General features: G+C 38.9%; 1 protein-coding gene across 10 annotated transcripts in view; it reads left to right on the top strand.

Annotated features, from left to right (window-relative positions):
* The window catches only part of DNM3 (dynamin 3), a 591572-nt gene that overhangs the window by 226150 nt on the left and 338548 nt on the right, over positions 1-26874 (top strand). For all 10 annotated transcript variants that reach the window (XR_014293317.1, XR_014293318.1, XR_014293319.1 and 7 more), the window contains exons 11-12: positions 14706-14792; positions 19340-19410. Coding sequence is in view for 7 of the 10 variants with exons in the window: in XM_082612946.1 (XP_082469072.1) it covers positions 14706-14792; positions 19340-19410 (158 nt within the window). In the remaining 3 variants the exon portion in view is untranslated. The remainder of the gene's footprint in view (positions 1-14705; positions 14793-19339; positions 19411-26874) is intronic.

Here is a 26874-nt window from a genome sequence, read left to right as displayed (position 1 = left end):
GTCTTCTTCAGCCAAAAGCTCTCTTTAGGTTGCCCATGCATTCCTGCTTCCACCAGTTAAGTGGTCTTCTTTCCAACGACCAGTTGTGCTGTGTTTGTCCTCAAACCTGTTTAGCCAGTTTTCCTTCTTATTTTAATTATGTAGTTTAAGTGAAGAGTAAATAAATTGATCAAGTGCAGGAAAGACTTTGAATTTTGTTTCCATAAAAATCCAGCTTTGGAATGACTTAATAAAGGTTAGCTACAAAAGCTTTGCAATTGATTATGTGTAGGTAGGACAAGGCTAAAAGTATATGGGGGGGGGCCGGTGATAAAAATCTAGATGGGCTCTGCATTCAGATGATTTCCCCGAGTGTCTTTATGTTTCCCCTCCACTTTAAAGAAAGCAAAACTGGAAATCACAGATGAAAGATGTGGTTTATGTAAGACAGAAGACGCATAACTCCAATCAGCAGATCCATATGCAGAGAACAGGCCTTGGTCTCACATCAAAAGATTGGCACATGTGTGTACATTTATGTTTTAAGTTATATAAAGTGTTTATGGTATGTATGAATCTTTTTTTTTTTTTTTAATCATTTCCCATTGTATCCAGCTTATTGGAAAACTAACAGTTGGTGCCGATGGCATGGTACGAGACAGCTTCTTCCTGGACACTTTTTGGCTTTTATTCTTTGCTTTCCACCCTTTGAAACTCCTTTTCCATTAAGCTCTCTAGACCAGTGGTGGTTGTATATTTGTGCTGTCTTCTCAAAACATTTTATATGTTGCCTTAAATAAAACCTAGCTTTCTCCCTGAGATTATTGTTTACCCTTCAGCTCCCTTCACTGAAGGATATTTATTGGCCCAAACTCAAAGAATTTAAGGGCTTGAATCAGGCATGACATTTGTGTACTTCTCCATTTGTGGCTTCCAAGCATTATTCCTTCACCTTCCTATAAAAAGTCTTCCATTAAGGCCCGGGTGTTACCAGCTCTGCCACCCTTCTCTCTTCTATTTACTGTCACCATCAGATCCTGGTCACTGCCTTGTATTCATCAAGATATTTAGAACTTGGCTTACATTTTTCCTCTCCATCCTAAATTCACATTCAACTTGGATGACTTCAGTAGAGATCATGTCCAACACCCAGTAGCTGCTGCTCTTAGAGATCTTTGACTGCAGTGGTTCTCCATTCATTCCACACTAGCATCACACTCCTTGTGACCTCTTCCAGTCCCTGTCATGGTGGACAAATGTTCTACCAAAAGATTCTTCAGAAATTTAAAGCTCTAAATCTAGGGTTTTCAGAACACTGATTACCCCCTTCTACCCTCTTTTAACTTTTAAGTCAGTTGGAAAATTAGTAGGAAGGCTTAAAGGAGAATTGAAATTTACTATCTGCTTTGCTGCTGATAAATCTAGATTGGAAAACATGGCTGGGATTTCCTGCTGAAGTGGGAGCCTCCCGTTACTTCCTCTTCCAGCCGTTAACCTCAGAGTCCACAGTGGCGGAGAGAGTGAGATGTGCACCCAGAAGGAGCACAGCATGTTTTGGCTAACCTCACACCTACGGGCCTCTACAGTGAGCAGTGATGGAGTGTGCCTGCTCCACGAAGCCGAGAGCTGTGAGCCAACACAGATCAGGGGCTCGCAGGTCTCCTTTTGTCTTTTCTTTTTTTTTTTTTTCTTTCCTGCGAGGTGACGAAAATGACAAGGGCTTCTCCCGTAGTACTTTCTCAAGAGAGAAGAAATGTTGGTGGAAGTTCCTACTTTATGAGTGAGGTGTGAAGGGTGCTGGGGAGGAGGAAGGGAGAGAGCAGTTCTTCTCTATACCTAAATTCTGCCACAGGGTCCAACCCTTCCAGCTCTCTCATTCCTTTACTCTCCCTATAACCAGTCTTTAAACTCAAAGAGACCTTCAGACCTTTGGCTTCTGTGTTTTTTTTTTTTCCTTAGCTACCTGTCTCTTCCTGATTTTATTATATTTCCTGACCATTGTATCAGTCTGGGTCCAATCAGAAGAGAGAAACCACACAGCAGTTTGAACAGGGAACAGTTACTATAAAAATGTATTAAGGGCTTCCCCAGTGGCGCAGTGGTTGAGAATCCGCCTGCCAATGAAGGGGACGAGTTCGATCCCTGGTCCGGGAAGATCCCACATGCCGCAGAGCAACTAAGCTCGTGTGCCACAACTACTGAGCCTGCGCTCTAGAGCCCGTGAGCCACAACTACTGAAGCCCGTGCGCCTAGAGCCCGTGCTCCACAATGAGAGAAGCCACCGCAATGAGAAGCCCGCGCACCGCAGCGAAGAGTAGCCCCCGCTCGCCACAACTAGAGAAAGCCTGCGCGCGGCAACGAAGACCCAACATAGCCAAAAATAAATAAATAAATTTAAAAAATGTATTATCTATAACATGGGCTTAGAGGAATGAGGGATTGGCTAGTAAGAAGTTAAGAGAACAACTGAATATAGGAGTAGAAGCTGTAAGGAGCAGATGCTAAGGTACCACCTTTAGGGGAACATCCAGGAAAGAGGGCCCCTGACCAGGGCTAAGACTGGGACTTCCTTGAAGTGGGCCTGGATGTGGCTCACTGGGTGGCAGAAAAATTGCCATAGTGTCATGCTGCAGTGAAATCTGCCCTCTGTGCTGGGAGGGAAAGGGTGTCCATGGGGAGGTATCTCCTTGGAGACACTCTGCTGCAAACTGTTCCAGGTGGGGGCAATGGCTGCATTGTACTGCAGTAGCCTGCTTCAGCCTGCCTTTTCCTCCCTCAGTGTCTCTCCAGGCCCCGCCTCTCCTGACAAAACTTCACTTGGTGCCAGCCAGCAAAGGAAAAATACTTAGAGGGCCCAGGATTATTTTCACAGAGGGGGCAAGCAGGTTGAATTTGGAGCTGAGAGGCAATAAAATGACAAGCAGTACATTTACCTTTAACTTTCTGATCTGTTACTTTAATTCCTCTTGGATTAACTTTGCCACCTGTTAAAACCCTAAGGCTGGTCGAATTTACTATTTGTCTTTTATCTCCCTTTCCCCCAGGTTGCTGAAGAGCTTGGAGACAACCCTCTATCTGTGTGGAATAGTGCCACATAATATACCCACTGTCTTCAGCATCTCATTAGTTAGTGACTTGCAATGTTCTCCACCATAGTGATGTTAAACTTTTAACACTCTTTTTAAGATGCTTTGCTCATCACTTTCAGTAATGATTTCATAGAGAGAATGGAGGCCATAAATGGGAACATTAATTTCTAGCCCCCAAACCTATGTGTATTCCCAGCCATGCCCATCCTTCTCTCTGTCTCTGTTGAAGTATTAATCCTGACCAGGTCTGGGCTTCTACCTGTACTCTCACCTACTTAAGGAACTTACTCTCTGGATTCCTCTGTTTCCTGAATCATCACCTTCTCCATCACATTTTAAAATAAGTCAATGTATAAATATATTTATGTCTCTCCTGACTTATAAGTAACAAAAACCTGTCTTCTGCCCTATTCCTCTCCTTTTCTTCATGGCCAACCTTCTTGGGGTAAAAAGTAGTTTATGCTTGCTATATCTTTACTGTCTCATCTCCAGTTAATTCCTTAACCCTCTGAAGTTTGGCTTCCACCCACCACTCTATTGAAATAACTATGGTAAAAGTTAACCAGAGACTCGATTGCCAAATTGAAGGGACATTCTTATTCCCGATATTGAATTCCACTCTCTTTTTGAAGCTGACACCTGTCTTTCTTGGATTCTCCTCCATCTTTCTCATGATTCTTCTTCCATCTCCTTCAAGAGTTTATCCACATTTGCCTGCCTGTAAACACTGGAGTCCCCCAGAATTTGCTCCTGGTTTCCTTCTCTTCTCTCTCCTTTCTCCCTGGCAGATCATATCTCCCATAGTTCAGCTATCACTTAAAACATTGTTAATTCCCAAATCTATACCACCAGCTCAAGCTTCTTAACTGAAACTGTCTACTCTACAGTCTACTGCAACTACCTTCTCTTCTTACTTAAGGCTCTAAACAGTTTTGTTTTGTTTTGTTTTTTTTCCCCCAAACTAAATTACTACAGTGACCTCCTAACTGATCTTACTGCTTCTAGACTGGTCATCTTCAAATTCATCCTCCTCACTGTTGTCAAAATGGCCCTTCTAAAATACGCACACATATTTTTTGCCTGTTCCCTCAAAATTATTCAGTGACTCCTTATACCTTAAGAAAGTTCAAATCATTTGTGATTGTGTTTAGTTTTCACCATCTGATCCCTGAATAACTCTCCAGCTACATCCATTGTCACTTTTTGCTTGCTTCAGCCCTTCGAAGTGATTTGCACTATTCACAAAGATTTTTTGTGCCTTTAATATTTGTACATGTGATTTTGTTTGTTTAGAGAGTCTCCTTAAGATACAGCTCAGTCATCCTTTTTCCTGAAGGACCTCTGTGAGCCCTTTCTTGGTCTCCATCCTCACTCCCTTCTTAGTGCTTTAATTGTAACCCTGTGTTTACTTCTATCATAACAATTATGATACTGCATTGCAATTTGTTTGTAATTTATTTGTTTAGGTGAATGCCTCCTCTTGCTGATGATAAGCTCCTTTTGAAAAAGATCTGTCTTTTATCTTATCTTTGACACCTAACCCAGTGACTAATCCTACATGAGACATTCTATAAATACTTATTAATAATTTAGATATTTTAAAGTTATCCTGATGGTAAAGAAATCTGTACTTGGTTTAAAAAGAATATTTAATTACTCCTTTTTTTAAAAAAATTATTTTATATTGGAGTATAGTTTCAGGTGTACAGCAAAGTGATTCAATTATACATATACATGTATCTATTCTTTTTCAAATTCTTTTCCCATTTAGGTTATTGTGGAATATTGAGCAGCGTTTCCTGTGCTATACAGTAGGTCCTTGTTGGTTATCTACTTTAAATATAGTGGTGTGTACATGTCAATCCCAAACTCCCAATCTATCCCTCCCCCCAGTTCTTTTTCTGAGATCTTGGATCATCATCTTCACTATCATTACTCTGAATTCTTTTTCCAGTAGATTGCCTATCTCCACTTCACATGGTTGTTCTTCTGGGGTTTTATCTTGTTCCTTTATCTGGGACATATTCCTCTGCCATCTCATTTTGTCTAACTTTCTGTGATTGCAGTTTCTTTTCCACAGGCTGCAAGATGGTAGTTCTTCTTGCTTCTGCTGTCTGCCCTCTGGTGGATGAAGCTGTCTAAGAGGCTTGTGCTGGCTTCCTGATAGGAGGGACTGGTTCCTGCCCACTGGTGCATGGAGCTGGGTCTTGTCCCTCTTGGTGGGCAGGGCTGTGCTTAGGAAGACTTTAAGCAGCCTGTCTGTTGATGGGTGGGGCTGTGTTCCTGCCCTGTTGGTTGTTTGGCCTGAGGCATCCCAGCACTGTTGGGAGGTGATAGGTCTTGGGGAGGAAGTGGCGGCCTCCAAGTGGGCTCACACCAATGAGTACTCACCAGAACTGCTGCTGCCAGTGTCTTTGTCCCTGCAGCGAGCCACAGCCACCCTCTACCTCCGTAGGAGACCCTCCAATATTAGCAGGTAGATCTGGCCCAGTCTCTTATGAGGTCACTGCTTTTTTCCCCTGGGTCCTGGTGCGCATGAGACCTTGTGTGCACCTTCCAAGAGTGGAGTTTCTGTTTCCCCCAGTCCTGTGGAATTCCTGTGATCAAACTTTGCTGGCCTTCAAAGCCAGATTCTCTGGGGGCTCCTCCTCCCATTGCCAGACTCCCAGGCTAGGAAGCCTGACATGGGGCTCGGGACTTTCACTCCTGTGGGAGAGCTTCTGTGATATAATTATTTTCCAGTTTGTCGGTTGCCCACCCAGCAGGTATGGAATTTGATTTTATCGCTATTGCGCCCCTCCTACCGTCTCATTGTGGCTTCTTCTTTGTCTTTGGATGTAGGATATCTTTTTTGGTGGTTTTCAGCTTTTTTTTTTTTTGCTTTTTTTTTGTCAATGGCTGTTCAGTAGTTAGTTGTGTTTTTGTAAGAAGGGGTGAGCTCCTGTCCTTCTACTCCACCACCTTGCCACTTCCTCTAGTCACTCCTTGTAAAATGATAAAATTTGGACAGGTTTTCTTTCAAGTATCTATCCTTTTCCTTATTCCTCAATTTGATGTTCTTGATATTTGGCCTTATTATGTCTACCTTCAATTTTTTTTTACCTTAAAACTGGTCTAATTAAAGTCTTTTGTAAAGCAAAATAATCCTAATTAAAGTTGAGTATGCCAGGACTTAATTATTTGACCCCTTTTGAACACAACCCATAGATAAGGTGACCATATAATTTATTGTCCAACACAGATTTGAGATTTAAAAGGGGAGCTATCAATACTTTCACTGGAATAATATGAGTAAACCAAGACTGCTCCAGGCAATCTAAAATGTATAGTTACTCTCACTGTATTGTGAATATATATATATAAGAATATGTATATGTGAATATATATATATAAACTTAAAACAATATTTTCACTTACAATTGCTCATGTTGAATTTCTTATGTGTAAAATACTTAAGTTTTCTTTTCCTTAAGCCACATAAATAAACATCAGTGAAACACATGGGATTTATGTGTGTTCAGATAACAAGGCACAAAGCTAACCTGGGGGAATGCACTTCTTCTCAGGTGTTTTCTCACTGTGGTCTCTGGGGCACTGGAGGACAAGACAGGGACATTAGAGTTTTATGAGCTATTTGGCTTCACTCCAGGGACATCTCAACTTTGGAATTTTTCTGGTGGGCATCATCTTTCAGCTGCTTTTCTCTACTGCCTCTTCTCCAGTGCTTCATTGCAGGGTCCTGAGCTTTTTTGCAGGAAGCACTGAGAGGAACATCTTGTTTTTTTAACCACAGTTTAGCAACTGTGCCATTTATTGGCCTCTTGGGAAGCCACATTCTTGGATCGCCATCATACCAATTAATTGATTTTTTTCTCCCTGCTTAGAAAAAAAAAATGCTTTGCAAGGAAATAAAAAAGATACATTAGTTGGTTATTAGAAACACTGGGAAAGATTTTTCATTAAAAAGTGCTGTTAGAGGGGCTTCCCTGGTGGTGCAGTGGTTGAGAGTCCGCCTACTGATGCAGGGGACTTGGGTTCGTGCCCTGATCTGGAAAGATCCCACATGCTGCCGAGCGGCTGGGTCCATGAGCCATGGCCACTGAGCCTGTGCATCCGGAGCCTGTACTCCACAATGGGAGAGGCCACAACAGTGAGAGGCCCGCGTACCGCAAAAAAAACCAAAAACCAAAACCCAAAACAAACAAAAAAACCAAAAAAAGTGCTGTTAGAAGAAATGCTGAGTTTTGTGGCATGTTAGGTAAGTAGATATCTGACCCTGAATATACATAACTAAGCAGTGAATCCAAAGACCTTACCACAGCTTTCAAGGCCCTGCATGATCTTGCTCCTTTTCACTTCTAAACTTCTCCCATCTCCCTCCCCACAGTCCACTCCAGCTACACTGGTTTCCTTGTTTCTTCAACAGGTCAAGGAGATGTAGTGCAGGGCCTTTGCATTTCTCATTCTCAGTGTTGGAAATGCTCTGCCTCGAGATATCTGCATGGGTCACATCCTAGCTTCTTTCAGGTCTTTGCTCAAATGCCACATAATCAGAGTCTTCCTCTGACAGAAAATTATTATTTTCTGTCAGCAATTGCACATGCTTCCTTCGAACACACACACACACATATATACACACACTCATATCATTCTTCATCTACTTACCAAATTTGTTTTTCTTTGTGGCACATATGACCACATGAATTATACTACATATGTCTTTTATTTTTGTTGTGATTGTTGGACAGTAGAGGGACTTGGAGAATGTAAGCTCCATGAGAGTAGGGACTTGGTTTGTTAAGCTCATTACTCTATTTATAACCCCTGAACATCCAGGTTTTCAATAATAATTATTGAATGAATAATTGAATACATGAATCATGTCTCATTGACTTGGCAGGTGATTTTCTGTTTGGCTAAAGTAGTCACTTGAGTAACTTCCATGAAAGCTTGTAGGATGAAAGAGAATAGCTACAAAGCATCATGCTCAAATAGAATTTTCTTTTAGATCTGGATAGATCTGCTCTTGTTTTCACTCTGTACATAAAGATTTGCATTTCATCTCTTCTAATGGCTAGCTGTCCAGTCAAACACTCTGTGCTGTGCTTCACATACAGCAGATGCCTCATAATGGGCCATGGTACTCAGGTTTCGAATCAGGCTGAGTATTAAAGTTTGAATCATTTGTTGGGTTTTATATGAAATTCAGTCCTGGGACTTGACTAAAATTCAAGAGATAGTAATCTCACCTTTTAATCTCACAATTCGTTAAAGGATTCATGATCTTTGCAATTAATTTTTAATTTATAATTTACCCTGGCCCCTGCTTTTCCTCTTACTTTCTGCATGATTTTTCTTGTTCCATTTTAACTGCTTAATAATGTTTATCAGAGATAAATGTGGAAAGAGTGGTGATGAAAACCTGGTTATTTTCTTCAGGTATTGTTTTGACCCAGCACCAACACCCTCCTGCCCTCCTGTTTGGATGTTTTCTGATTACTTAATGAGATTATGGCTCTTCTGACTACCTTTCAGCTTTATTTCACTTAAGGTTGGGCTTTTTGTTTTAATTCCTTAGCATCTGATAAATAACACTAGCATTCTCTTCATTTCTTTGTTTAGAAGAAATAATAAGGTCAGATATGTAATGGAGAACATATCAACTTACCATATATGTTCTTCCTTCACAGAGCTCACCATTCGTCCCATCATTTGTAGAAAATATTTGAGGTTTGGGATTTGCCCACTTGGAGAAGGAGGACTAACAGTATTTCTTTCTCTCTGATTACTTTACCCAAGGCCTCCCAGGTGGGATCTGGCATCCTTCCCCTTTTTACCAACTTCACTTAGATCTTCCTAGACTTCCTATGTGCCACTCCTAAAATATAGAATCCTCAATAAAGAATTTTCCCACTTACACTTGGGAAGTTTCTTGACCTGTTTTACTAGAATTGTTTCTCATTTTTGATCACTTTTGTAAATGTGAATACTTCTCTTTTTCCTTTTTTCATAACAACTGTGTTGTGCCAAATAAGTATTCTCTTATCTCCTGAATAAATCCACCATTATGCTACACACAAACTAAAAATCACTAGGGGTTTTAAGGGCAGATTTTAATTCACATAAATAGAATAAAATTATTGAATGCTTTTATAAGCAGTGAAATCATTATGGCTACCGAGTTTGTAGTGCGTGGCCAACACTGGACGGTTTATAGTATTTTGATCAAAATAGAGCCCATATCTTTAGGTCAGCCAAACCATCAACTCAAGTCATGCACATAAAAGAAATTTTATTCTGGTTTTTGTTCATTTTCTCAGTGGTGTTTGCAATGGAACTGTGAACAGATGGTTACCTAAGAACCTGAGTCTTTGCTTAAGGCATTGAACTAGTTACTCTTGAAGGTATAGAATCTTGCCTGGCCTTGTGCCTGTTCCAAGAGAAACCTAATAGTATGGCTCTCATGATCGGATTAATCAATGGTTAATACATTTTGTAAGTGTATAATTTATTTTTATTGAGTAGAAATGTCTTTCAAGTGATTTTTTTTCCTCTAGGGAAAAATGTGCTCCATGCTTAAAATTAAATTTTTATATTGACATCCCATCAAAATAATTAAACACTACCCTAAATGATACTTAAAATTTTGGATTTTATTAAAACATGTTTTTGTATTTAAAAAAATGATGGTGCTACTTTGTCTCAGAACAAGTATAAAGTTTTCTCTTAGAATTATATATTTAATGTTTTGATTCCTAAATACATGTATATTGTATTATTACTCCATTTAATCTTCCTTATTATTTAAGAATATTCAACATAATTTTAACATAAGCTATTTAGAAGTAATTCATCATTTAATAGATGTTCAGCTTTGTCTGGAAGCTTTGCTGTCATTGTTTAAGCATCAAATCTTCTGAGGCCTTCTCAGAGCAGGTTTAGCCACTTACTTCTTTGTGTTTCTCCTTGATTTTTGTATATAGTCATAACAATTTATCTGTATAGTCAACCTGCCACTCAAGACTGTGAGGTTTCCAGTATCAGGTGCTTTGACATAAACTCAGCTCAGAGCTGGCCTATAGTGGTGCCCAAAGAATGTTTGTTAAATGAATGACTGATGTGAAATAAATTTAAGAATATAAAGTTATTATATCCAATAGCAAAGCCTTAATTCCTTGAGCCTGTATAAATCAACTTGCAGAATATTTAAATAATTAATAGAAGAATAAAGATCTAATGATGGTGATTTCTAGGTCAATATTATTTTGGCACACGTGATTAAAATTTTGATGACTGACAAAAAATTGTGTTCTTACAATGGTAAGCTTTTAGTTCAACATCCAGAGCAAAAGAGACTGAAAATTATAATGACTTACGTGGTTGAGAAAACTGATTACACCTTAAGTAAGAGACATAGAAGAGAGGCAAGGGATTGAAGTGAGCAATCAGCTGAGTATCTGTTAAAGCTAAGTAGAACGTCATGCAAACTGAGCAGGGACTCTGCTGAATGAGGTAATGAAATGAGTGGCAGAAAGCCTACTCAGAAGTCATTCTGAATGTCAGTAGGACTTTTTTTTTTGCCTTCTTCCTATATGTATTATGAAGAATTGGGACTGGAGCATTACATTTGGGAGTCAGCAATTAAAACCATCATTTTGATTTTTATACTCCCACAACATTTTTTACACTCCTACAAACCTTTTAAGACCAACCAGTTAGAAACTGTATTGGCTTCATTACTGCCTTTCAGTAATGCCTAGATCTTTCCTGCTTACTGTCCCCTTCAATATTTCTCTGAGGGCAGTTCTTCTAGTGTACTCTCTTTCCATTTTATCCCACTTAGAATTTAGGCTCATTTGCATCCAGTTTTCTCAGTTGTGGATACAAAAATATGGCTCTGGCGGGTTCCTTTCCTGATGAGATTGAGCTTGGAAAGATCAGGAGGTACACACAAAAAAATCAATCCTCCTGCCAAGGGCAGTAGATTAGAGGGTTCTTAGATGTTTCTACTTCATGGGATGCTCTTATCATTTTGGCCTTTCCTTGGCTTATTGATGTCTGCATACTAGTCTGTGGTCCTTCAGCTATCAAGTATTTAGTTTCTGAATAAATATTTATATTGCCACTCTTTGGTGTTTTAGAAATAATCTGCTATAATCCATTTTCTAAATGCTATTGGCATCCCCATCCTATTTAGTAGACCGCTATTGCTTGTGTAGTCACTTCTCTGCAGGAGTGTGGTTCTATGTTAGTGTGGCTATCATCAAAAGCAAGTATGCAATGATAGCTTGGGGTACTCTCTGAGTGCAGAGGAGGAACAATTGCTCTGGTGGCCTAGTGCAGGCTAGTGGTTTGTGCCGGATGTGCCATCTAGGTTTGCATTAGTCAAGAAGAAGGACAAGTATTCATCAGCTATCCCTTCCATACTTAGAAACTTTTTATAGGTCTTACAAAAAATAACTTGCAGTATTCTCAGAGTATAAAATGGCTTCTGGAATGATAGAACTGTCCCCGAAGAATGTTTCCAAAACTCAAAATGGAAGCTTCATTTGTGTCTTGAAGTTATTCATGAAGTAAGCCCCTAAATGAGCACAGATCTCAGGATTCAGCTAGGAGTCTCAGTAAGGGGGTGATGGTTTGGTGATCTCATGAACAGACACTGGGCTGTGAATTTTGAGGTGACCAAGGCAGCCAGGTTTCTATGCTCTAATGATGTTGTTATAAAAGTACTCTAGGACTTCCCTGGTGGCGCAGTGGTTAAGAATCCGCCTGCCAATGCAGGGGACACGGGTTCGAGCCCTGGTCCGGGAGGATCCCACATGCTGTAGAGCAACTAAGCCCGTGAGCCACAACTACGGAGCCTGCGCTTTAGAGCCCGCGAGCCACAAGTACTGAGCCCGTGTGCCACAACTACCAAAACCCGAGCGCCTAGAGCCTGTGCTCCGCAACAAGAGAAGCCACTGCAATGAGAGGCCTGTGCACCACAACGAAGAGTAGCCCCCTCTTGCTGCAACTAGAGAAAGCCTGCGCACAGCCACGAAGACCCAATGTAGCCAAAAATAAATAAATTAATTTTTAAAAAAAGTATGTTCGTTGTGGAAAAATTTGGAAAATGCAAACATGTATATAGAAAAAAATTAAAATTATGCATAAGCCCATCATTCAAAGTGGTTGTTGCTATTAACATTTTGTAGTATTTGTGCAGATTCTTTTCTGTGCACAGACAGCAGACTTACAGCATTAGGTGATTTAACATTTATATGTGATTTGTAATCACAATGGTTCCATGAAGTAGTGCAGTTTGTTGTCTTGCTAAGACACTAATGTGTATCATGCATGCTATAAAGTAGGTGCGCACAGTGACTCCAATGTCCGTGGAGCAATCACATCTCAGGGAGGCCTAGCATACAAGTTAGGGGAAATATTATGTGCTACAGTATTACTCAAGAATCTTGGAGTTTTTAAGGTCTTTGGCTATATCCTCAAAGGATATCAAGTGTATATGGTGGCCTGTGACTATGAGTGTGTGTGTATGCTTGTGTGTAATCACATTTTATATTTAGTAGCCTGATTTTCTTCACCCAGTGTCATAGATACTTTAGCATGTTGTTAGATATTATTTATAAATTAGATAGTATTATATCAAATATTAGCTATTATTTGGAATGGCTTATTACATCCCATTAGTGGACCTACCTAATTTATTTAACATTATTGGATACTTAGGTGGCTTATAGAGTTATGTCTGTTTGTCTTATTGTTGCTATTACAAGTAACGCCGTGATGAATTTCCTTATTATTTTAGCTCAGAATTCCATGAAGTAATTAGACTGACGTGTGTGTGTCTTTAAAATTTTTGAAACATATTGCCAAATTGCTTAACAGAAAGATTATTCTCATTGACGTCCCTTCAGCAAGTTTAAACTGTGCTAGTCTCAGTGCACCTTCACCTGCATTAAGTCTTATAAAAATGGTTATAGTAACTTGACAACATAGTAGTTATTATCTTTCTTTGCATTACTCTGTGCAGTTTAATATCTCTTATTGACCATTGAATTTCTTTTTAAATTAAATCACATTTTTTGCCTGTTTTTATGTGAGATATTAGTGTTAATCTTATTAATTTGCAAGTGCTTTTTATAATAAATGGAATTAATCTTTGCCTGTCATAAACCATGAATTTGCCCACTTTTTTCCATTTCTATTGCTGCTGTCCCGGTCCAAGTCTCATTATTTTCCATCTGAATTGCTTCAGAAGCCAAAATTCCTAACAGGTCTACAAGGATCAAGCCCCTGTTTACCATTCTAGCTTTGCCTAAAGACCATCCCCTTGCTCTCTGCACTGACCTTCCTTTACTTCTTTGACCACTCATTGTCCCTGTCCTCCAGTGCCTTCACACATGTTCCTGTGCTTGGCAAGCTCCATTCTCCCCACAACCGTTCCACACAACTTTACCCAACTAAGCCCCGTTTTTAGGTTAGGCTCCCTTGAACATCCTTGTATTGATAGTGTCCTTTTCTTTTTCTTCCTTACACTGAAAACAACTATAATTCATTCTTTTTTTGGGGGGTGGGTAGGAGTTTAGTAATTTATTTATTTTTATTTTTGCTGTGTGTGTCTTCGTTTCTATGCGAGGGCTTTCTCTAGTTGTGGCGAGCGGGGGCCACTCTTCATCGCGGTGTGCGGGCCTCTGACTATCGCGGCCTCTTTTGTTGCGGAGCACAGGCTCCAGATGCGCAGGCTCAGTAGTTGTGGCTCACGGGCCTAGTTGCTCCGCGGCATGTGGGATCCTCCCAGACTAGGGCTCGAACCCGTGTCCCCTGCATTAGCAGGCAGATTCTCAACCACTGCACCACCAGGGAAGCCCCATAATTCATTCATTTTTGCAAACTAAATTTTGGAAAATTACCTGCATAAATGAGATGGGATAAGTGATTGACATGCATTATTTCTGCAGTTTTGCCAAAAATATGTACATAAAAACACATCTGTTAGGGTAGAATTTAAAAAAATGATCTCTGTGGTTCATGGAATGTGAATCACCCTCAAAGAGTGATGGACAAGACCATGAACTCTGGAGTCTGAGGGCTTGGGTAGGAATCCTGGACCCACCGATTTTGAACTGTGTAGTCTGGGGCAAGTTACTTAACCTCTCTGCACTTTGCTTTCCTCCTCTGTAAAATGGGGTTAATAATCGGATCTGTCTTTTATGATTGTTGTGAATTTCGAATGAGGTAATTCATGTGGTGCTTAGCACACAACCTGGAACATGGTAAGCACTCTATAAATGTTAGTCATTATCCTCCTTTTCATCCTCATTTCTATCTTCTTCATCTTTGAACTTTATTAAGTGCTAACTCTGTACAGCATAGAGCTAGATGGCATCTGGGTTTCTGTTTTCTTTGCAGGGAATTTCTCTGCTGGTTTTGAAGTGTTTCTTCTCAGATAACGTAGTAACTTCTGATTGTAGTTTGTGCAGTCTTTTCTGTCACTCTGCCATTCTTCTTTAGGATATTTCATTTCTGCTTCCAGAATGGTAATGCATGTCTTCTGGAATACAACATAACTTATTTTTGTTTCTTTTTTGGCAGTATAAATATTTGAGTATTAACACTCAGATCTGTTTTTCTTGACAGCTGGCAAACTTCCCCAGACTCTGCGAGGAAACGGAAAGGATTGTTGCTAACCACATTCGTGAGCGAGAAGGGAAGACAAAGGACCAGGTGAGGAGAGGCCTTCCCTAGTGGGCAGGGTCCTTGTGGGAAGTGGAAGATCTCACCAGGGTTGTTTGGTCTCCAACAGTCGGCGTATCCCTGAATGGAAAAAAAAAGAGCTGAGAACACCACCACATATGTTTATTTTTACTTATTTATGAATTTTATACATGTGTTGCTATACTAACATCTTGTGTATGTTAAAAATATAAACATATATAAAGACCTTAGAAGGATAACATTTAAAAAGCAGTAATAGGAATTCCATTATTTTTTTCAACACTTCATGAATCATCATGTGTACCCTTAGCATGTACACACCCCACTTTGAAAACCACTAATCTGGAAACATATCACATATTTTCTTTAAGATAGGGCCCACAGATGGGCACCAAGATATTCATAAATTGCTGAAATGTTTTGCAAAATGTTTAGTGTTTTTATTTTTTTTCTTGAGGAGAATGGATAAAGCTATTCATCAGCTTATCCATGGAACCTATGACTAAAAAAATAAAAACATTTAAGAACAGCTCTTTTAAGCATTTCTAACTATTTTGTAAATATACATGGTTTGTAAGGAGTGGCTTTGAAATTGTCTTTGAATCTTGGCTAACTACGAATGAACGATTATTTTCAAGTGAGGATAATTCATTGAAAAAAGTTAAGGACTACATGAAAATAATTAAAGCTTCTTAAATTTAGGTGGATGTTTTCTTAGTTATTTATAAAACATTATAATGGGAAACACAAAGGTTTTCAGAAGCTCTTCAGTTCCAGGACACAGCTGCGAGTGTGACAGCACGAAGAGGACACTGGACTGAAGCCATGTGTTCACCACAGAATAACAGCATGTTCTTGCGCAAATCACTTCTCGGGACTGTTTTTTTTCTCATGTACAATGTTGAAATGTTGGTCTATATGATCTCTGAAGTCCTCTATAAGTTAGAATTCCAAGATTTTGTGGTTCTTAGGTGAATTGGAAAGAAGGAGAGAAAGAACTGGGGAAAAGGAGGAAGGCAGAATAGGAGAGAAGAGGTAGAGACAAACCACAGGGAGAGAGACACATGCACCGTGTGTCAGAGGGTACTGTAGGATTGGGGTGGGCGTGGAAAGAGAAAGCGAAGAGACAGAGGGATGGAGGCCCGGCAGGTTGGGATATTTGTGAGGGACTCTGGTAACAACCTGCTGCTCTCTGCTCGAGCTTTGGGATTCATTGCTGCTACTTTTTTATCATCGCGTTTTGAAAGTTAACTAACGATTATTCATAGTTTTCACTTATTTTGCAACTTCCTCACTCTTGGAGTAGTCACAATAGCCAAAAGTGGGGAAAATAGACTTTGTGACTTAGTAGAGATAAACAAATCAATGTTAACTCATGAGCCAGTGAAATCAAGCCTGGGTCCAGGTATACAACCTGAGACCAGAAGTTCCCCCACACACCTAATGTCACGGCTCCTGCTGGACCAAGAAAACGAGTTCTGTTATCAATTGTACTCCTGACCTTAAGTAACTAAGATAACCATTTTAATTTGTATCTTTATTCTATGAAGTTCAAATGATAATACATCCTACTTAACTCTTAGGGATCCTGTGTAAAAACAGTATTGAGGAAAAAGTTGTATAATTATTATCTTAATTATCTTTGCGTTCATATCTAAATCAGTTAACTTCTTCATGTTTCATGTTTCAGAGTTTTTGTTTTACTGAAATGACACACTCAAATTTTTCACTGTCATTAAGATTGTGGGCTCCAGGGACTTCCTGGCGGTCCAGCGGTAAAGAATCCGCCTTCCAATGCAGGGGACGCGGGTTCCATGCACCGTAATGAAAGATCCCACATGCCTCAATGAAGATCCCCTGTGCCGCAACTAAGACCCGATGCAGCCAAAAAAAATAAGGGAAAGGATTATTAAAAAAAAAAAAGAAAAAAGATTGTGGGCTCTGGGTTCAGACTACCTGAGTTCGAACCCAAGCTCTGTCATTTGCTTTCTGTGTAAATGAACAAGTTATTTATTACTTTTACACTTCAGTTTCCTCATCTGAAAGGGAATAATAATGGTAGTTAACTCACAGGTATTTTGTGAGGATGAAATGAAGTAATCCAGATATAGCTCTTAGTTCTTCATTAATTTTAGTTGTTTTTGTTATTCCTAAAGAGCTATGACACATAGTAGACATGAGAAAGAATTGCCTTTTCTGATTTCAAGCGAGACTGTCTTCCATCTGTACCTCTGATGTAGTGATTAATTCATTCTCCAAGTGGGAGTTAAGGGAGGGAGCGAGCATCTCTCTCCTAAGTGACCATCTCAGGTGGCCTGGTTTGACAGTTAATCAACTGCCTGAAGAAGCTGGTGCCTGCCACTGCTAATATGGACCTGTGTGGCATAGTAAAAACATGGATGTTTTTGGTAACGTGAACATGTCAGTTTGCATAGATTTCACATTTGAGTTCTGAACTCCGTGCTGCTTTAGGCCATATGGTACTTCTGAAGTCGCTGGTCAGAGAGTGACCCATTTCCTTAGACCTCTGTGCCAATACTGCTTTGAGGTATTCTTGCAGTTTTTTTAAAAAATGGAATTATTACCAACCTCTGCTGTGGAAACTTTGTGTGTGGGGGAAATTCTTCAGAATTAAAAATATGAAAAACCATAAATCTGTCTGAACTTTTTTCTAAAACAAAGGTTTTTTGAGCTTTGGTGTGTGCCTGCTGTTATTCCAGGTGCTTCCATACATGTAATTGCATGTTGAAATGGTTGGCTTTGTGGGTGATTACTGCTACCAGGGGTAGCTTTACATTTCTTCAACTAAATTTTCAATAACTGTGGGTGAGAAAGGCAGTGAGAGAGAGTGAAAAAAAGAGAAAAAAATGTTCTATTTTCCTTTTCATCCCCCACATGCAACCTGGCTCTTTTCCTAGGATGAAAACAGACTCCCAGTTTCCAGGAATATGAATGAGAACAGCCATAGTTGTTATTTTTCTTCCACTTTTCCCCTGTACTGCAGTCCAAGTTAATGTGTGTGAACGTCCAAGATATTCACGACAACCTTTGGCAATGTTGAGAATTATGTAGATATTTTGCTCTTTATGGTGGCAACTACTAATTTGTGCTTAAATATTATGGTTTATTGATCCAAACTCCTAGCCAAATGGATTTGGGGTATAAAATTTAATAGAATCTGGATTTATTATAGGGAGAATAGTGACAATGCCACAGATAATCTAATAGTGATGACTCCTCCTAACTCTTCAGTTTTCTTCATTAAGAGAAGAGAAAAACCTATTATCTGATGATATGAAAGTTTTTCATACAAGTATGATATTGTTGACCCAGTTAGTGCCTGGGCATTGACTTTATGTTGGTAGTGGGGATGGGTTTGGGGTGATTCATTTAGTCTTTTTTTCGGTAGGGCTCCTTGGGGCTCACAGCAAGATTTGGTCAGATGACCAACTGAGATTAGCCACAAAAGCAAAGCCTCAGAGACCATAGCATTGGGTAATGAGTGAGAAACAATAATACTTGGCCATGTACTAATTATATGGGAATAAATTTCTCCCTTTAAAATAAACTATTCTTCAAGACTGGTAGATAGTCATAGAATTTACAGCCACAAATATTTCTCAGGCACCTGTTGTGTGTATCATGCTAGGTTCTGGGGATAAAGTGGTGAACAAGATAAATATAATCTCTGCTTCCATGGAGCTTACAGTCTTGCAGGGATGCAAAACATCAAACAAAATATAATATAAATAATTAATTACATTTGTGATAAACACCACAAAGAAAAAGTATAGGGTATAATACATAAAAATATTATGATTTATAGACTGTATGAGAGTAACAGCATGATCCAACTTGGTCTTGGGTGAGGGTGTGGGGTGAGGGTCAGGGAAGGCTTTCCTGAGGATGCACCTCTTGGGGGGCATTATATAGACTGTGCCAATGAACTGTTACCACGAATGTTTGGATGCACTCAGATTTCACCTTCAGTGAAGCCTATTGATCTCAAGGAGGCTTTCTATTTATTTGTATATTGCCTTTTTGAGTTGGTTGATGAGATACTTCTACTTGCCTATAGGGAGCTTAAAGAGATAGAAGAGGAGAGGATAAACAAGAGGTGATATTGCTATTTTGTGGCTAACATATGATGTCTACAGGAGCAGGAAGCTCTAAGCAGCTCCTCCATGACCGTCTTGCCACATGTATTTTTATACATGTGTCCTTTTGAACATTACACCTACGTTTTAGAGGAATAGAATAATTCTAGGTTCTGTGTTAAGTTGGCTCTGTGTTAAGTAAGCATGTTAAGTACATGCTTATAAACTATAATGCTGTTATCTTCATGTGGGACTCAGACTTTTCACATAGATCTTTTGTTTCTGAGTTTAGAGTAAAAATGAGAGTCTAATGAAAAAAGTTAATGCAACTTTTCATTCTAACTGAAGCATCCTTTTTAAAATTAAATAAAGATAAATGACTTGTAGGCTATTACCGAATTTAGTGTTTGAGAATATTTAAGATGGGTTTTCACTGAAGTGATTCTCTTGGACTTATAGGTACTGCTGTTGATCGACATCCAAGTCTCCTACATCAACACCAACCATGAAGATTTCATTGGCTTCGCAAAGTACGTGAAATCCTTGATTGTCACATGCATTCCTCCTGCTGGTTTGTCTCAAATACACATGTGAATTTCTACAACAACCCCAGCATTCTGTGTCAGGATTAATTCTGAGTCAACCTACTGAGGAGATCTGAGCCTCGTGGCCATGGGGCCATGTTCTCTGAATGAAGGAGTTGGCTTCTTTATTGTACAGCATGTGAAATCATATGTAGCTCAGATACTCCTTGTTTTTGGATGATGATCTGCAGTTTGTACTTGAGCTCCCATAGATAAGCAGTAACAGATGCACATTTAAAATATGTTAGGGAACAATTTCTCATATAAATTTAAAATATCAAATGCAATTCACAAGATACAAGCTATTTGGCCATCCCTAAATCAGACTATAGCGGCCTATTTTTTTAAAAAACCTGTCCTTTGTGAACTTAGATGTAATCTTTTTGGATGAACATTCTCTTTTCTATGAAGTATATATGCTTTATATAAGCTTGTCTATATATTGCTAATCTATCATCCATGTGTTCTGTTATTTTCTAATATTCTATTGCTATATTCACAGATATTGTCAGGTAAACATTATGCTTAAGTATTCAAGGTTGGTTATTTATTGTGTGACATTTTCAAGACCCTGAATTTACCATTTTTTCCTGCCCTTTAGTGGAATCAGTTTTTTATTGCTTTTAAAGAATTTTGATTCTAACTCTAAAATATACCTGTGGCATGTAAGTGGTTCCAACCTCAAGTATATAAAATATAGTTTATTTTATATAAAAAATAAGGTAAAGAGGCCTATGTACTGTTACTTTACTATGTATTCAAAAATAGGGACAAATAAAAAATCAAACACAAGAAAATGTAAAACTAGACTGACTTAGTTTTACATTTTGACTTAGAAGAAACAGATATCTAGATCATGTGATCTAAACTCAACAGTGGCCTGAGGAATTTATAGGCATGTTTTAGAGAGGAAAGTCCCAATTATTCAACAGAAAATTGTCTCATTCTGAACATAGCCTAACGAATAGTGTATACACATATTGCATCCAGCAGTTATTACTACTGTGTGGTACACTGGTTTTTAGTTTTGGTACATTAGTTTTTTCAACTGTTTTCTGTCTGTGACTTATGTGTAAAATTGTTAGAACTCAGAGATTAATATGTTCCTTTAGACAGTTGTCTTTTTTAGCCGCACTGCCCGCTCCAACTTCTAGATAGGGATTTACTCCACAGCCATTTCACACAGACCTGCTTCCCTGTCTTCTAGCCCCCATGGCTCTCATCATCTGTTCTGCTCATTTCCCTCTGCAAAATCACCAGTGGCAAGAAACCTAGACTCTGATGTGTCTTCTTGTCTCTAGGCCTGGAAGAGTGGACCTGAGAATTTCTACCTGGTTTTCTGTGTAGTCAGTGAAATCCTTGTGGCCTGTTCTGAGCTCTGCTCTAGTTGCTATGGGGGAAAGAAAAAGAAAAGGAAAAAAATTGTCTTTTAGGAGCTTGCCTAATAATTGAAAAGTATAGAGAAATGCAGGTAAAAATTTAAACTGATGCATTCTCCATTTACTTCACTTGCCTCTTTGAGGAATTTAAGAGAAAAAGAAATCCTTGAGTCATTTGAAATAACCAGGAATACTGCCTTTCATGTTGACTTTTATTGGTTACAAATGCCAGTTCGATTTTTATAAAAATGTAGCAGATGCAGATATAAACTTGACACCATAACTTAAAAGTGAAAAGGATATTGCAGCACTGTCCTGTTATGGTATCCTGATTCAAGGAGGAAACAGAAAAAAATCATAATCATTTTGGAAAGATTCAAGTTTTGAACATGTTTTTTAACCAGCACTAAATTTAAATTTCACACCTATACTCTGCTTGAAACATTTTCCCCCTAGATTATCCTTTTACTTATTTTTAAAGATAAATGGTCCAGAGTTTATGTTCTCCAGTAAATTTTAATATTTTCTACCTCAGAAACTGTTGAACTAAAGTATTATGTTGACTAGGTTTTCAAAGGCATATAATTTTGCAAATGAAAATACTTCAATTACAGCCTTTTGGTACAGTCTCTCTGTAATCCAGGTGACAGTCCTATTTTTCCAGCAGTGAGATAGATTGTGAACCTTTATGATGCTAGGGGACTAAAAAGAATCATTGTTCAAACTGCTTTAGAAACCCCGCAACTTTGCACGTTTCTCATCTAATTTAAACTGCACACCTAAACTTTCTTTTGAAGGACTGGTCTGGGAGTCAACAGTCTGAATTCTTTTTCCAGGGTTTGCCACTGATGAAGTTTGGGTTTTGGCCACTTAGTCTCTCTGTATCTTAGTTTATTGCTCTGTCAAATGGAATAATAAAAAATCCCTGTCTTGTATACTTTTCAGGATTTTCAGAAGATCAAATTAATGAAGTTATGTGAAAGTGCTTTTGAAAATTGTGGTGCAGTCTGTAAAAGTGAGAAAGTACCATATGTACACACTCATACACACACACACACACACACACAGGGGAACTTGATTCTACGAGATGTACCATTTTACTTCATTTATGATGTTTTTAATGACTGGAGTATGATGGCCACTGAAAGACTTTTTTAGTTGCTGATGTTATCGCCAAATGTAATATTTTGCACTGAGACTCAGAGGTAAATGTTCTTTCTGTTTGTATGCTGAGTTGGAGTGCATTTCAATTTGACATGGGATAATTATGATGATGAAGAAATGTTCATTTCAAAATCACTTTGAGGAGTTGTGGTATTTTTTGTGCTTTTAAAAATTAAAAAAATATGGTTGTAGCTATAAATTTTGAGGTTGGCAGGAATGCTGTTTCCATCAAGGAAGAAAAGTCAAGCCATATTTGAAGACAATTATGTAAGTATTTTTAAGTTCTGAAGATAGAAAATTAAAGTCTAGAGTTGAGGAAAATAAGCATTAGTTTCATGAGATTTTTACAGATTTACCAAAATAGGAGGACCACCCCTCAGATTTATAGGATGGTGATGTATGGAGTATTTTACACATGTAGTTTGTTTTTCAACTGGGATGACTTTTTGTTCTAAAAATTATCAAAAAGAAAGGAAAACAAATTGCTAAAATTAGATTAATGGAAGGTGATGTCTCAGAGTAGTGTTCAGAACAACTCAAAATTCTTCTTTTCGCTATAGAATTTATTCTGCCATGTTGAATATGTGAAACTTTTTTTTCATCTCCCAGTTATTTGTTAAACATGGACCGTAAAATATGTACCATGTGTAATGTATCCAATAAGCGCTGCTGTAGACTTGCTTTGGAATTTAATTTCTGAAGGCTTGATTTTTCAATTGTAATATAGTTTCTGAACCTAAAAGTTTAGTATTTCAGAAGGAAATGTCAACTTTCCTCATGACTTAAGGATTTTAATTTGTCATTCTTCCCTGGTGAAAAAAAACCCCAACATTCTATTTTTCTTAACACAACATAATTAGTTTTTGTTATTTAAGAAAGCGAGCTATTCCAATTAATTATTCTTCATTCACTTCCTCTCTTTCTCAGTAATCCTGTTGTCTGAACAGAAAGGCAAGCTTGTTAGCTGAATGCCTTGGGGAGTGAACTTTCAAATTCTTGTGCTCTTCTCCATTTTCATGGGCACAGTTTGCCTTCTGAGTTACTAAGATTTTTGCAGTCTGGTGGTTTAAGAAACATGGGCTCCGGATACACACCGTTAGAATAACATCTCTGTGCCACAAACAGCGGACCGAGGTCTGTTTATCAATTTGCTGAGTAGGTCTCCCCACCTGTTTTCTCACAGTTGAAATGATAGTGTGCAGATTTCAGTTCTCGTTATGTGAGCACCATGAAAATTCTAAGGGTGGTAGCATTCATTATATCTCTTTCCTGATCCTCTGGAATGTCTCTGTTACCATTTTACTAAAGGCAGTATATGTGAACCTTGGCACCAAATTCCAAAACAATCTTGGTCTTTACCTTTACGTTCTTTTTTTTTTTACTTTCTTTTTTTATGTGTCCCTAATACATAATCATATTCCATTGTAATGGTGTATCTAGTTCCTATTCTTACATGAGAATGTTCTCTCTCTTGCAGAATTAAAACTTAGGTATTAGATTATAGCAAGATCCTTATTTGCCAATTTAGGAATTAAATGCTTGGTTTCCTACTGGGACTGGTAGAAATATAGATTTGAGCAACTTGCAAGGACATTGTTAGTATCATCTATTTAAATAAGTTATAAATTCTAATGTTTCAAGCACTGTTTTAAAAATAAGTGGACTTCTACTTTTCTCTTTCATTCTCAAATCTGTTGTTTTGAACTTTATCTTCATCCTTAAAATGAGTCTTAGGAGATGAGTCATCTTTCTTTTATAGGTCCCCAAGTTCTGTAGGGTTTTCTTGCATAATATTTAGCTTGAGACTTCACTAAAGATCCTGCAGGGGCAGTCAACATCATGTAGTTTTCTTCTTCCTTTGGCTTCAATCTGATTGGATGGAGCCAAGCCTACATGTGATAAGTTGCAATCTTGGGGCTCTCAGCAACTGTTTATAATCTTCTTGGGGTAATATAAAAGAACATTCTAAAAGAGATTCTTTACTCCAGAGCAGTGCTGTCTAATAGAACTTTCTGAGATGATGGAAATATTTTATAACCTATGCTGTCCAATACAGTAGCCACTAGCTACATGTGACTATTGAGTAGCTGAAATGTGGCTAGTAAAGCAGAAAAAATGAAAATTAAATTTTAATTAATTAAAAATTTAATTTAAACAGCCACTTCTGGGTACCAGTGACTGTATTGGACAGCACAGTTCTAGAATATGGTGAATCCAGCTGATTGCTCTGGGTCCTTTAGTGGGCTATACTTTATTGACAACTTGGTGGTAACCTACAGTGGTGGCTTCAAGAAGAGAAAAAAGAGGTAACTCTGTTAGCTGCTTCTAAACAAACCCCAGGGCTCAGGAATATACAGTCAGCTTTTTAAATGCTCTGTCACTACAGTATAAAGGATAGACTTTTCTCTTGCACTGCCTTAGTCTGTATGTTGCCATTTTTCTAGCAATTCCTCCATCATAGCCCAACTGACGTTTCTTTTTTTTTTTTTTTTTTTTTTTTTTCAATACGTGGGCCTCTCACCGTTGTGGCCTCTCCCGCCGTGGAGCACAGGCTCTGGACGCGCAGGCCCAGCAGCCACGGCTCACAGGCCCAGCCTCCCCGCGGCATGTGGGATCCTCCCGGACCAGGGCACGAACCCGTGTCCCCTGCATTGGCAGGCGGACCCTCAACCACTGCGCCACCAGGGAAGCCCTGACGTTTCTTTTAATTTCAAGTGTCCTCTACAAGCTAAACATAGTAGTAGAGGGAGAGGTACACTCTGACGTTTGCCGTGGAATCTGCGTCACTGAGGGACTCCATTTTCTTGATTTGTTTGAGCCCTCTTTGGTTTGACTTAGAGTCAGTACTCCTCTTTCTTCTTTCTCACTTCTCTTTTACTTTTTGGTTCACCATAGTCTTGTTTCTACCACATCACTCTACTGAGACTGCTTTCGCCCAGGAACGAACAGTTAATTCAATGGACAACTCTGAGTCCTTTGTTTGACATCATTAACCACTCCTTGTTGAAGAGACCTATCCTATCCCTTTGCTGAAATAACTCTCCATTGTCTCCTGGCTTTCCTCTTTTCTGCTGTAGCCACTTCTCATTTTTATTTTGGAGCTCTTTATCCTCTGATCATGGCTTAAGAACTGCTTTTTATCATTATTCTTCTGTAGACCCTTTTCTTTTCTCACTCACTGCACTATCCCTGTCCAATAGTGTTACCCACCACAGTGGTTTCAGTTACCAGCTTTATCTGATGCCTCTAAATCTAGATCTCCATTCCAGAACTTTTTCTTGAACTGTTACCATATTCAGCTACATAACTGGGAATCTCTATTTGTATATCCTAGGCAAGCCTCAACCCAATATTCCCAAATTAAACTCATCATCTGATTTTATATTTCATGCCTCCTCCATTGTTCCCACTCTCTGGGTGGTAACTCCCAGTTGCTCAAACCAGAAACCTGAGTGTCATTCTTTACTCCTTGTTCCCCTCACCTTTGTCTCCTTCCATCTTTCACAGGTCCATATGATTCTACCTCTATAATATTTTTGGAATTTTTTCTATTTCTTCCTATCATCATTGTTATTACTAAAGTTAGTCTTCTCTTGGGTGGTTTGCTACAATGGTCTCCTTGCCCCTTGTCATGTTCTTTCTCATTCCTTCTGGAATTCTTATTACTTTCAGAATAAAGTGTAAACTCATTAGTGTGGTTTCCAAGGCCCTGTAGAATCTGTCTTTTGCTTACCTCTTCAGCCTATTCTATTGTTACTATTCCTCTCTATCCCACCCCCTAACTCTGTGCTGTACCCAGACTGGCCACTTTTGGATTCCTAAATGTACCATACATACTCTTGCTGCAGCACATGTCTATGGCACACTTCTTCAAATTATTTAAATTTCCTATTGCAGATAAACATTAAAAATCCGGTGTATATAACCCTGGTATCAAAATACAATTCCATAAATATTTCTTAAGAAACTAAACACTGCGAGGTAATGTCAGTGCTGAGAGAGGTAGAGATACTGATTAATGCAACACACCGTTGGCCATCAAGCAGCAGACCTTGTTGGAGGGGAGTTAGAGGCCTGCGTATAACACAATCCTGTTTATAGAATACAGGCACAGACCAAGAGCTAGCGGAGTTCATGGGAAGGAGAGATAACTGGAGGTTTCTGAGAAGGCATAATTCAGAAATGGTACTTGCTTTGATTTTGAAGGCTGGGCAGGACTCCAACAGTCAGAGGGAGGGGGTCAAGGCTGGCTGCTTCCTGTCTTCCCTGGTTCAGAGTCGATACTATTTCAGGGAGGTAATATTTAATAAAACACTTCTTTGATCATGCCATTTTCTGGCTTAGAATCTTTGAATACTTTCTGCTGCCTTCAGTATAATGACCAAATTCTCCATAATTGGCCCTAACATAGAGTTATTGTACTAGGTGGCTTTTAAGGTCATTTATTGAATACAAACCTGAGTCTATGGTCATACAATTTTTCCCATAATTGTTTTACTTTCCACAACTTCCCTACATGCCCCAGATTTCTACCTCCTGGCTTTGCTTATACTACTCCATTCTCTTGGAATGCGGTTGATTTTCTTCCTCTATTAAAATTTTACTTTTCTTCAAGTTTTCTATGAAAATCTCAGATCAAATCAGACCAAAATGATCTTTCTTTTCTCTAAACATTCAGAGCAATTACTATGTACAGGATTTATCTGATAAATGGTCACACATACCCCTTGGCACATCATTATAGTCTTTTTTTTTTTTTTTTTTTTTTTGTGGTACGCGGGCTTCTCACTGTTATGGCCTCTCCCGTTGCGGAGCACAGGCTCCGGACGCGCAGGCTCAGCGGCCATGGCTCACGGGCCCAGCCGCT

The sequence above is a fragment of the Mesoplodon mirus genome, assembly GCF_964341445.2.
Source record: "Mesoplodon mirus genome assembly, chromosome: 3".
Classification (NCBI taxonomy): domain Eukaryota; kingdom Metazoa; phylum Chordata; class Mammalia; order Artiodactyla; family Ziphiidae; genus Mesoplodon; species Mesoplodon mirus.
The sequence above is the reverse complement of the archived record's forward strand: the minus strand, read 5'-3'. Positions and strand labels throughout refer to the sequence as shown.